An 11,772-nucleotide genomic window follows, 5' to 3' on the forward strand; every position below is an offset into this window, starting at 1 on the left:
TATGATAAACAATGAAGTGGTACGTTTATTTTAAGGAAAATATTTGTTACATATCACACTATGTTGATGAAATACTTAAAGAAACCTTAGTGGCAATGGAAGAAGTGAAGGGAGTACACTCCAAAAGGTATTAATAAATGCAACACTATACCCTCCATGGTCAGGCCTTGATTAATTTACGTTCCCTGGCATTAAGTCGTAAAGATTGAAAATCATGCCAACAAAACGGAATGTTGGCTAACATTTGCAATGTGGCAAGCACTGGTAATAAACGTAACTATTATATTTATAGATTCAACTGATTCTTAACTTGTTAAACAGAGTAAATGTTCTTTATTTCCAGGAAACCAAATGCTAATATGAAATGTCCCCAGATATTATGAATTGGATTCCTGCATGAAAACTGTTGAAATGTTGCTGTTGCACTTAAACTATTGAGATAAAAATACATGAACTATATACATTTTTATCATGTATGGCACTGAAAGAATGAGCCAATGAACAAATGATTTGCAAAGTAAAAAGAAAAAAGTAAAATCACTGCACACTGGTAAGCTGATTTATTTTTGTAAATTATGCTTTGTGTTTAAAGAAAGTTTATTGAAGATCTGTCCTTATTTAGTTTCTGCCTTGACTGCAGAACCACCTCTATATAAGAGAACAGAAGAGGAGATGGATGGACTGCAGGGGATTTCAGGTTGCTACAACTGGTGGTAAGTCAGACTGATGCTTCAGCTGCTGTCTAGAGACCACTGCATTAGAGTAGAGATTTTACCCTCTTCTTTTCATAGAGGTCCTTTTGATTTATTAAAATGTTATTCAGGCTACCTACGTCCAATTGTTAGTTTTTTATGCAGATAATTTTTGACTATATCGCTGTTAAGAAACCATTGCTTTTGAGTATGATTTTTAATGTATTTTGAGGATTTCTTTGTATTGATACTTTTTGGGGAATTCATGTTATGAATGACCGTTGACTGTTTTCAGATAAAGTTAGACTGCAGTCTGAAAAGAGAGCTATTGTCTAGGAGAGACCATTGCATTAGAATTATTGTTCTCATTAAGATTATTTTCATGTATTTTAATTACTCTACCCCACAACTGATTCTTATTCAGTTTATTCAAATATTATATATATTTAATATAAATATATATAATAATAAATATATACAAATATATATATATTTAATCGTGATTAATCGCATTAATGTCACAGTTAACTCGTGATTAATCACAATTAATCGCACATTTTTATCTATTCTAAAAGTCCCTTGATTTCTTTTTATCCCATTATTTTTTCTCATTTTAATGCTCTTATCAACATGGAAAAGTGGATCGGCTTCCTTTGTGCAAATGTTTTTTTTTATTGAAAACAAGATTGCCATATACGGTAGTGTTCAATTCCACACTAACATTCTCACTTGGAGCAGTCCTTCTCTCTTGGAGCAAATAATCTCTGAATCTCTCACAATGTAACACTGTCCATCAATAAAAGGGTAAAAAATATATACATAATAATAGTAGTAAACAGAAAGTAGTAATAGTTAAAATGGGTTTGCGTTAACGCCGTTATTAACACGTTTAACAGACAGCACTAGTTTTTATGGATTATTTATTTACTCTTATTCACTTTTATATAATTTGATAAAGATCATATATTTAGTAAATATTTGATAATTTACTCAAATCAGTAAAATGTTAACATTAGACTTTGACTTTTCTTGTTAAGGTATCATTTCTTCTGCGGCTGAAGGGAAGAAGACGGTAAGAAAAATGTAGCATCATCTCATCACCGAATGTGATATCTATGTGTACTTTTAAATAAAGATGAATCAGTTTTATTTTATTTATAATTAGTATGTTTTCTTTCATGAAATAAGCCTCCATCATGAGTACGGACGCAGAGATGGCCGTTTACGGCGCAGCGGCCATATACCTCCGGAAGCCAGAGAAGGAAAGGATTGCGGCCCAGAGCGCGCCATTCGATGCAAAGGCTGCTGGATATGTGGTTGATGCTAAGGAACTGTACGTCAAGTGTACTATCACTAAGAGGGAAGGTGGCAAAGTCACCGTCACAGTTTTGGCTACAAAGGAGGTAGGCAGAGGTTGATCATGGTAGAAACAAATTAGCTGGTATCAACAGAAATTTAAAGTCTCAATAGTTGCACTGGTAAGAAAACTAACTAGGTTTCCATATTTTAGGAGAAGACAGTCAAGGAGGACGATGTCACACCCATGAACCCTCCCAAGTATGACAAAATTGAGGACATGGCCATGATGACCCATCTCAATGAAGCCTCTGTGTTGTATAACCTTGCAGAGCGTTATTCAGCATGGATGATCTACGTAAGATATTTTGTCTCAATGAAAATATGGGAAACATAAGTAATATGCATCATTAATAGGTCAAATTAATGTGAATCTCTGTGACCTCCTTCAGACCTACTCTGGGCTGTTCTGTGCCACTGTAAACCCCTACAAGTGGCTCCCAGTGTATGACCAGTCAGTTGTCAATGCCTACAGAGGCAAGAAGCGTATGGAGGCTCCACCCCACATCTTCTCTGTCTCTGACAACGCCTTCCAGAACATGCTCACTGGTTTGTCAATTCAAAGTTTCAAATCCCTACTCTTATCTTGTTTTTCTTAAAAAAAAGCCATACTTATGTAATTTTGAATACAATTGTTTTGCAGATAGAGAGAACCAGTCAGTCCTGATCACGTAAGGATTCTGTTAACATGATATCATACTATGAATCATACATTGGAAAACATGTCAAAATGTACTTACTTTATTCATCTTTTCATACCCAGTGGAGAATCCGGTGCTGGAAAGACTGTGAACACCAAGCGTGTCATCCAGTACTTTGCTACCATCTCAGTGGGTGGAGAGAAGAAGGATGGCCCTGCAGGCGCTGGAAAGATAAAAGTATGTTAAAACAATGAAAAATAAACATTAAATCAATAAATCAATACATACAGAAACCACCTGAACATGAAGAATATAAATATGATTCAATAAAAAGGTATTACAATTTGATGTTTGATTATAGGGGTCACTGGAGGACCAGATTATTGCAGCCAATCCCCTGCTGGAGGCCTATGGTAATGCCAAGACTGTGAGAAATGACAACTCCTCTCGTTTTGTAAGTATGAGATGAATTCCTCCCTGAAGATGCTCCTTAGTTTTTGAGTATTTTTTTGAGGATGTTAAAACAAATTATTTTGCAAACAGGGTAAATTCATCAGAATTCATTTCCACGCAAGCGGTAAACTGTCCAGTGCTGACATTGAGACGTGTAAGTATCAAGTTCTACATGTGGAATAATTAACCAAGATTAATAGTAGAGTAGGTTTTTATTAATGAATGGGCCTTATAGATCTGCTGGAGAAGTCAAGAGTGACCTTCCAGCTTCCTGATGAGAGAGGCTATCACATCTTCTACCAGATGATGACCAACCACAAACCTGAGATAGTTGGTGAGATTTTATTATAGTAAGAGTGTGAAGAATGTACTTAATATTAAGATGAAAAGTTTTCCAGAATTGCCATTATCTGATCCAATATGACTTCTGAAGTTCAACTATTTGAATGGCTAGTTTTCTCTCTAGAATAAATTGTTTTTGGTAAAGATTATATCTTCCATTTCACAGTCTGGAAATGCATTTGGAAATGCAAATACATAGATAGCAAGATAATAGTTTTTTATTCATAAAGAAAAATGAAAAATTACATTTGTTTAAACCCTCAGAAATGACCCTCATCACCACCAACCCCTACGACTTCCCCATGTGCAGTCAGGGTCAGATCACTGTCGCCAGCATTGATGACAAAGTGGAGCTGGATGCTACTGATGTCAGTGGTTGATTGGAAAACACTTCATATATTTTCCACATGGTATATATGTTACAAAATGTTTTCTAAATGTTCTTTGTTTTCAACACAGGAAGCTATTGATATTTTGGGTTTCACTAATGAGGACAAGATGGGCATCTACAAGTTTACTGGTGCTGTGCTTCACCACGGTAACATGAAGTTCAAGCAGAAGCAGCGTGAGGAGCAGGCTGAGCCAGATGGCAATGAAGGTAACTATTAACATGCATTCATCAGTGCACTAGAAGGTATATTGGTGCATATTTGCTTATATTACATTATGTGTCATTATTATACAGAATCATAATACATTCATTTTTCATGTTAACATTGTAGAGGCCGACAAGATTTCCTATCTACTGGGTCTGAATTCTGCTGATATGCTCAAGGCTCTTTGCTATCCGAGAGTGAAGGTCGGAAATGAGTATGTCACCAAGGGACAGACTGTACCTCAGGTAAGTGAAACACAATATGGTAGAATTTCTGTTAACATGGTTTGTCTATTATGAGATTATAATTTGTGATGATTTTATATGAACAAAATATTTTCAGGTCAACAACTCAGTGAGTGCCCTGGCCAAGTCTATCTATGAGAGGATGTTCTTGTGGATGGTCATCCGTATCAATTCGATGCTGGACACCAAGCAAGCAAGACAATTCTACATTGGTGTGCTGGACATTGCTGGTTTTGAGATTTTTGATGTAAGTTGTTCAATAAGTGGCAGCATTTCTGATTCAGCATTTCCTTCATTTGAACACAATAGTAATTACCAATCAATTGTTGAAAACTTGTAATAGACTGTTTGTTGAATGTTCCTTACTAGTTCAACAGCATGGAGCAGCTGTGCATCAACTTCACCAATGAGAAACTGCAACAGTTCTTCAACCACCACATGTTCGTCCTGGAGCAAGAGGAATACAAAAAGGAGGGTATCATCTGGGAGTTCATTGACTTCGGCATGGACTTGGCTGCCTGCATTGAGCTTATTGAAAAGGTACACCTGAATAATATAACTATATATCATTATTCTTTGTGTGACTTGTTTCACATGTTTCACCAATCCTTTTCTCTCTTAAGCCAATGGGCATCTTCTCCATCCTTGAAGAGGAGTGCATGTTCCCCAAGGCCTCAGACGTTACCTTCAAGAACAAGCTGTATGACCAGCATCTTGGCAAGAACAGAGCATTTGAGAAGCCCAAGCCTGCAAAGGGCAAGGCTGAGGCCCACTTCTCCCTGGTGCATTATGCTGGTACTGTGGACTACAACGTCGCTGGCTGGCTGGACAAGAACAAGGATCCCCTGAATGACTCTGTTGTGCAGCTGTACCAGAAGTCCTCAAACAAACTGCTGCCTGTCCTGTACCCACCTGTAGTTGAAGGTACGGCTCACATTTTGTACCAGTAGTTTTTAAGTCAGTCAAATTATAATAACCATTTATTTCCAGCCACTTAATGTGTTTCTTAAAAAAAAATATATGAAATTAACTTGACTAATAACTAATAACTAACTTGACTAATAACCAATCATTTAAAACAGAGACTGGGGGTGCAAAGAAAGGAGGCAAGAAGAAGGGTGGCTCCATGCAGACGGTGTCTTCACAGTTCAGGGTAAGGGTAAACACAGAAATTAATGTAAAAACATACTTAACATAACTACTTATATGTATATATAATTCTAAATCATTCTTTCTGAAAAAAGTTCTACATAATTAATATTTTGTTTTATGTCTATAGGAGAACTTGGGCAAACTGATGACCAACTTGAGGAGCACCCATCCTCACTTTGTGCGTTGTCTGATTCCCAATGAGTCAAAGACTCCAGGTACAGTGACTACTTGTAAATGTTCATAGTGTCTGCATCACGATAATACATTTTAGTGAGGGTTCATGGGCATTGCTATACCAAACTAATATAATTGAAAAAATGAATTTCACCAAAATAACAGGACTCATGGAGAACTTCCTGGTTATCCACCAGCTGAGGTGTAACGGTGTACTGGAGGGCATCAGAATCTGCAGAAAGGGCTTCCCCAGCAGAATTCTCTACGCTGACTTCAAGCAGAGGTATTAACTCAATGATTTTTCAAGGACAACTTTATAAATGTCTTTGAATATTTGAGTTATTGATAATAACATTACAATTGTCTTCTTCAGGTACAAAGTACTGAATGCCAGTGTCATTCCTGACGGTCAGTTTATTGACAACAAGAAGGCTTCTGAGAAACTGCTTGGGTCCATTGATGTGCCTCACGATGAGTACAAATTTGGACACACCAAGGTCTGTTTATTGCTGTCAAAAACTAGGTTTGTACTTGATTTAAAGTTACTTGCTGACAAATGTCTCTTCTTACATTAAGGTGTTCTTCAAAGCTGGTCTTCTGGGTACTCTTGAGGAGCTGCGAGATGAGAAGCTGGCTGCTCTGGTCGGAATGATTCAGGCTGCATGCAGAGGTTATGTCATGAGAAAGGAGTATGTGAAGATGACAGAGAGGAGGTATGTTTTAAAACATAGTGCTCAAAACTCAAACTGGTTTTTAGATACTGAGTGAGATATGACTATATGGTTCATTTTATTTGATAGGGAAGCCATCTACACTATTCAGTACAACGTTCGCTCATTCATGAATGTCAAACACTGGCCATGGATGAAGGTGTACTACAAGATCAAGCCTCTTCTGAAGAGTGCTGAAACTGAGAAGGAGCTCTCTGAGATGAAGGATAACTATGAAAAAATGAAGACCGACCTGGCAGCTGCCCTGGCCAAGAAGAAGGAACTGGAGCAGAAGATGGTTTCTCTAATGCAGGAGAAGAATGATCTTGCATTGCAAGTGGCCTCTGTAAGTAAACATTATATAAAAAATGTTATGTGTGCAAATATTGAACATGTGATGTGACATGTTTTACCAATGTCAATATCACACAGGAAGGAGAGAATCTGAATGATGCTGAAGAGAGGTGTGAAGGACTTATCAAAGGTAAGATCCAGCTGGAGGCCAAACTCAAGGAGACGACTGAGAGACTGGAGGATGAGGAGGAAATCAATGCTGAGCTGACTGCCAAGAAGAGGAAACTGGAGGATGAATGCTCTGAGCTCAAGAAAGACATTGATGACCTGGAGCTTACCTTGGCCAAAGTGGAGAAGGAGAAACATGCCACTGAGAACAAGGTTTGTAAAATACCAACACCATCAACATTGTCCAAACCGTGATCATACAAGGGATGGATACACTTTACTCATGAGCATGTATGACAGGTACAGAGTTTGTTTTGTTCAGGTGAAGAACCTTACAGAGGAGATGGCCTCTCAGGATGAGAGCGTTGCTAAGCTGACAAAGGAGAAGAAAGCCCTCCAAGAGTCACACCAGCAGACCCTTGATGACCTGCAGGCAGAGGAAGACAAAGTCAACACTCTGACCAAGGCCAAGACCAAGCTTGAACAGCAAGTGGATGATGTGAGAACAGCTCATGGAAACATTCAATGAATATCAGTAATGGAGTTGAGTGAATATTCAATGTTACATTTGATTGTTCTTAATTATTTTTAAATTATTGACATCCAGCTTGAAGGTTCTCTGGAGCAAGAGAAGAAGCTCCGTATGGACCTTGAGAGATCCAAGAGAAAGCTTGAGGGTGATCTGAAACTGGCTCAGGAAACCGTCATGGATCTTGAGAACGACAAACAGCAGTCTGACGAGAAAATCAAGAAGTAATATATTTGTATTTTAAGAATAACGATAGGTTTAGTGCATATGACGTTATGTATTGATGTTACGTACTGTATTGAGATAGTTGAACATTTTTTTCATTCATTATTCACAGGAAGGACTTTGAGACCAGCCAGCTTCTGAGCAAGATTGAAGATGAGCAGTCACTGGGTGCTCAGCTTCAGAAGAAGATCAAAGAGCTTCAGGTGGGACAATTAATCAAGTTAATTCATTTCATATAAATGTTCTGAAATAATAAACTTGAATATTGAGCTCAATATTTGTCTATTATTTAGGCCCGTATTGAGGAGCTGGAGGAAGAGATTGAGGCTGAGCGTGCTGCTCGTGCCAAGGTTGAGAAGCAGAGAGCTGATCTCTCCCGGGAACTTGAAGAGATCAGTGAGAGGCTTGAGGAGGCTGGTGGAGCCACTTCTGCTCAGATTGAGATGAACAAGAAGCGTGAGGCTGAGTTCCAGAAGCTGCGTCGTGACCTTGAGGAGTCCACCCTGCAGCATGAAGCCACTGCTGCTGCTCTGCGTAAGAAGCAGGCTGACAGTGTAGCAGAGCTGGGAGAGCAGATTGACAACCTCCAGCGTGTCAAGCAGAAGCTTGAGAAGGAGAAGAGCGAGTTCAAGATGGAGATTGATGACCTCTCCAGCAACATGGAAGCTGTTTCTAAGGCCAAGGTAAGTTATTCTTCAATGCCTTCGTGTTAAGAAATAATATAGAAAATAAGTAGTTAAATAATAATAAATTAACATGATTTCAAATTGATAAATTCAGGGAAATCTGGAGAAGATTTGCCGTACCCTTGAGGACCAACTCAGTGAAATCAAGGCTAAGAGTGATGAGAATGCTCGCCAGATCAATGACATCAGTGCCCAGAGAGCAAGACTGCTGACAGAAAACGGTTGATAATTCTTTTATTCAGTCATTTGATTCATTTGAAAGACCGAGGGGACCATTTTTGGAACACAATTAAACATACATTTTATGTATCACAAATTCTATATGTATTACTTATTTGATATACCTCCTCCAACTAGGTGAGTTTGGTCGTCAGCTTGAGGAGAAGGAAGCTCTTGTCTCCCAGCTGACCAGAGGCAAGCAGGCTTATACTCAACAGATTGAGGAGCTGAAGAGGCAAAATGAGGAGGAAGTTAAGGTAAGGTAGTATTATTCATAAAAAATTGCAGGGTACAAAGATAAAAAAATATCTTGGATTGACATGCTCTGTTTCTCCTTTTGTAGGCCAAGAATGCTCTTGCTCATGGTGTGCAATCAGCCCGCCATGACTGTGACCTTCTGAGGGAGCAGTTTGAGGAGGAGCAGGAGGCCAAGGCTGAGCTGCAGCGTGGAATGTCCAAGGCCAACGGTGAGGTGGCTCAGTGGAGGAGCAAGTATGAAACTGATGCTATCCAGCGCACTGAGGAGCTTGAGGAGTCCAAGTGAGTCAAATATTGTATTCTTTAGCAAAAAAAATTATATTTGATGAATTCACGTAAATTAAACCATGTTATTCTTTAACAGGAAAAAGCTTGCCCAGCGCCTTCAAGAGGCTGAGGAACAGATTGAGGCTGTGAACTCAAAGTGTGCCTCTCTGGAGAAGACCAAACAGAGACTCCAGGGTGAGGTGGAGGATCTCATGGTTGATGTGGAGAGGGCCAATGGACTGGCTGCCAACCTTGACAAGAAGCAGAGGAACTTTGACAAGGTGAGTTGTAATTCATTTCAATAAATTGTAATATTATCATCCTATGATTCTCCCTCCGGTCCTAAACCACCACTCTATTAACAATCTATTAACAATAATGTTCAGGTTTTGGCTGACTGGAAGCAGAAATATGAGGAGGGCCAGGCAGAGCTTGAAGGAACTCAGAAAGAGGCTCGTTCTCTCAGCACTGAGCTGTTCAAGATGAAGAACTCCTATGAAGAAACTCTGGATCATCTGGAGACCATGAAGCGTGAAAACAAAAACCTCCAGCGTGAGTTTTTGCTTAGTAATATGGACAGTACTATGTTGTGGTTAAACATGCATCAGACTTATTACAAATACAAAATTGTTCTGCAGAGGAGATTTCTGATCTGACTGAACAAATTGGTGAGACCGGAAAGAGCATCCATGAGTTGGAGAAATCCAAGAAGCAGGTGGAGACAGAGAAGACTGAGATCCAGTCAGCCCTTGAGGAAGCTGAGGTGAGGATGATTAAATAAGCAAACAACACTTGAAAAAAGACATTCAATTTCCATAAATGTGTCTAATTCAATTTCATACATTAGGGAACTCTGGAGCATGAAGAGTCCAAGATTCTGCGTGTCCAGCTGGAGCTCAACCAGATTAAGGGTGAGGTTGACAGGAAGCTGGCTGAGAAGGATGAGGAGATGGAGCAGATCAAGAGGAACAGCCAGAGGGTCATTGACTCCATGCAGACCACTCTTGACTCTGAGGTCAGGAGCAGGAATGATGCCCTGAGAATCAAGAAGAAGATGGAGGGAGACCTGAATGAGATGGAGATCCAGCTGAGTCATGCCAACCGCCAGGCTGCTGAGGCCCAGAAGCAGCTGAGGAATGTTCAGGGACAACTGAAGGTATGACACAAAACATAATTTGAGATCCCTGTATATTTACCACCATTTATAGTTTAAGTTTTTCACATTATTTCACGTATAACAATAAATGTTCACCCTTATTTAGGATGCCCAATTGCACCTTGATGATGCCACCAGAGCTGCGGAAGACCTGAAGGAGCAGGCTGCCATGGTGGACCGTAGGAACGGTCTCATGGTGGCTGAAATTGAGGAGCTGAGGGCGGCTCTGGAACAGACAGAGAGAGGCCGCAAAGTGGCTGAGCAAGAGCTGGTGGACGCCAGTGAGCGCGTTGGACTGCTGCACTCTCAGGTAAACAACATTCTAATTCTGTAATACAAGTACAAGAGTACATGTACATGTTTTGAAAGAAATTGCATATCATATCATCATTTGCTTCAGAACACAAGCCTGTTGAACTCAAAGAAGAAGCTTGAGTCTGACCTGGTCCAAGTCCAGGGTGAGGTGGACGACAGCGTCCAGGAAGCCAGGAATGCTGAAGAGAAGGCCAAGAAGGCCATCACTGATGTATGTCTACTTTTATTTCTTAATTCATGGAATGACAATTGATGTAACTTTTAAAAATGTAAACATTGTTTGACCTTGTAGGCTGCCATGATGGCTGAGGAGCTGAAGAAAGAGCAGGACACTAGCTCTCACCTGGAGAGGATGAAGAAGAACCTGGAGGTCACAGTGAAAGACCTGCAGCACCGCCTGGATGAGGCTGAGAACCTGGCCATGAAGGGTGGCAAGAAGCAGCTGCAGAAACTGGAGTCCAGGGTAAGGCAATAATAAGCCTGCATTTAATAATAACTATAAATTCACTGTTTGGAAAATATTTAGTAATTCACTTTTACTTTAAAGGTTCGTGATCTGGAGGCAGAGGTTGATAGTGAACAGAGACGTGGAGCAGATGCAGTAAAAGGTGTCCGCAAATATGAGAGGAGAGTCAAGGAACTCACCTACCAGGTATGTCAAACTTACATCTCCAAATATGTTTCTACTGCATTAGCATTTTGATCATATCTAAAGGCCACATGATGTTGATTTTTCACTTTTGCATCAGACTGAGGAAGATAAGAAGAATGGTTGCAGACTCCAGGATCTTGTGGACAAGCTGCAGATGAAGGTGAAGGCTTACAAGAGGCAGTCTGAGGAAGCGGTAAGTTCAATATTACTAGGGATACTCAGGTCAACTTTGCTATATCATATTCAAACTGACAAAATACAAATGTTCCTACAGGAGGAGCAGGCCAACTCTTACCTGTCCAAGTGCAGGAAGGTTCAACATGAGCTGGAGGAGGCTGAGGAACGTGCTGACATTGCTGAGACTCAGGTCAACAAGCTGAGGTCTAAGAGCCGTGACTCTGGAAAGGTATTTGGACAGTAAATGTACACTGTTGAATGTTCCACAAATATGAATCCTAATAATTTCCATATATTATTTTATACAAATGCCTTTTAAACGTCCAAATTCTACTTTTGCTTTGCTTTTCTCTTTAGGTAAAGGACAGTGCTGAATAATTCCGTTCCATGTGAAACATTGCACATACAAGTCATACAATATGACGCGTTTGGTAATAGAATTCAATAAACTATACAGCAATTTTT

General features: G+C 39.7%; 1 protein-coding gene across 1 annotated transcript; it reads left to right on the top strand.

Annotated features, from left to right (window-relative positions):
• Window positions 1-694: 694 nt before the first annotated feature.
• Window positions 695-11,772, top strand: LOC311368007 (myosin heavy chain, fast skeletal muscle-like). The gene is made up of 41 exons (XM_084486882.1): window positions 695-713; window positions 1,730-1,764; window positions 1,881-2,095; window positions 2,203-2,346; window positions 2,441-2,597; window positions 2,692-2,719; window positions 2,812-2,926; window positions 3,051-3,143; window positions 3,233-3,296; window positions 3,378-3,476; window positions 3,749-3,852; window positions 3,944-4,082; window positions 4,207-4,325; window positions 4,423-4,572; window positions 4,695-4,865; window positions 4,949-5,249; window positions 5,408-5,478; window positions 5,605-5,692; window positions 5,817-5,934; window positions 6,025-6,148; window positions 6,228-6,364; window positions 6,452-6,707; window positions 6,794-7,036; window positions 7,146-7,322; window positions 7,431-7,576; window positions 7,690-7,780; window positions 7,871-8,260; window positions 8,358-8,484; window positions 8,621-8,739; window positions 8,826-9,022; window positions 9,105-9,288; window positions 9,394-9,559; window positions 9,646-9,770; window positions 9,855-10,163; window positions 10,270-10,473; window positions 10,564-10,689; window positions 10,771-10,941; window positions 11,026-11,130; window positions 11,228-11,323; window positions 11,405-11,536; window positions 11,665-11,772. The coding sequence occupies exons 3-41, from the start codon at window positions 1,889-1,891 to the stop codon at window positions 11,683-11,685; spliced, it is 5,814 nt and encodes a 1,937-aa protein (XP_084343008.1). The 5' UTR covers window positions 695-713; window positions 1,730-1,764; window positions 1,881-1,888; the 3' UTR covers window positions 11,686-11,772.

This window comes from Micromesistius poutassou (assembly GCF_964030765.1).
Source record: "Micromesistius poutassou genome assembly, chromosome: 22".
Lineage (NCBI taxonomy): Eukaryota > Metazoa > Chordata > Actinopteri > Gadiformes > Gadidae > Micromesistius > Micromesistius poutassou.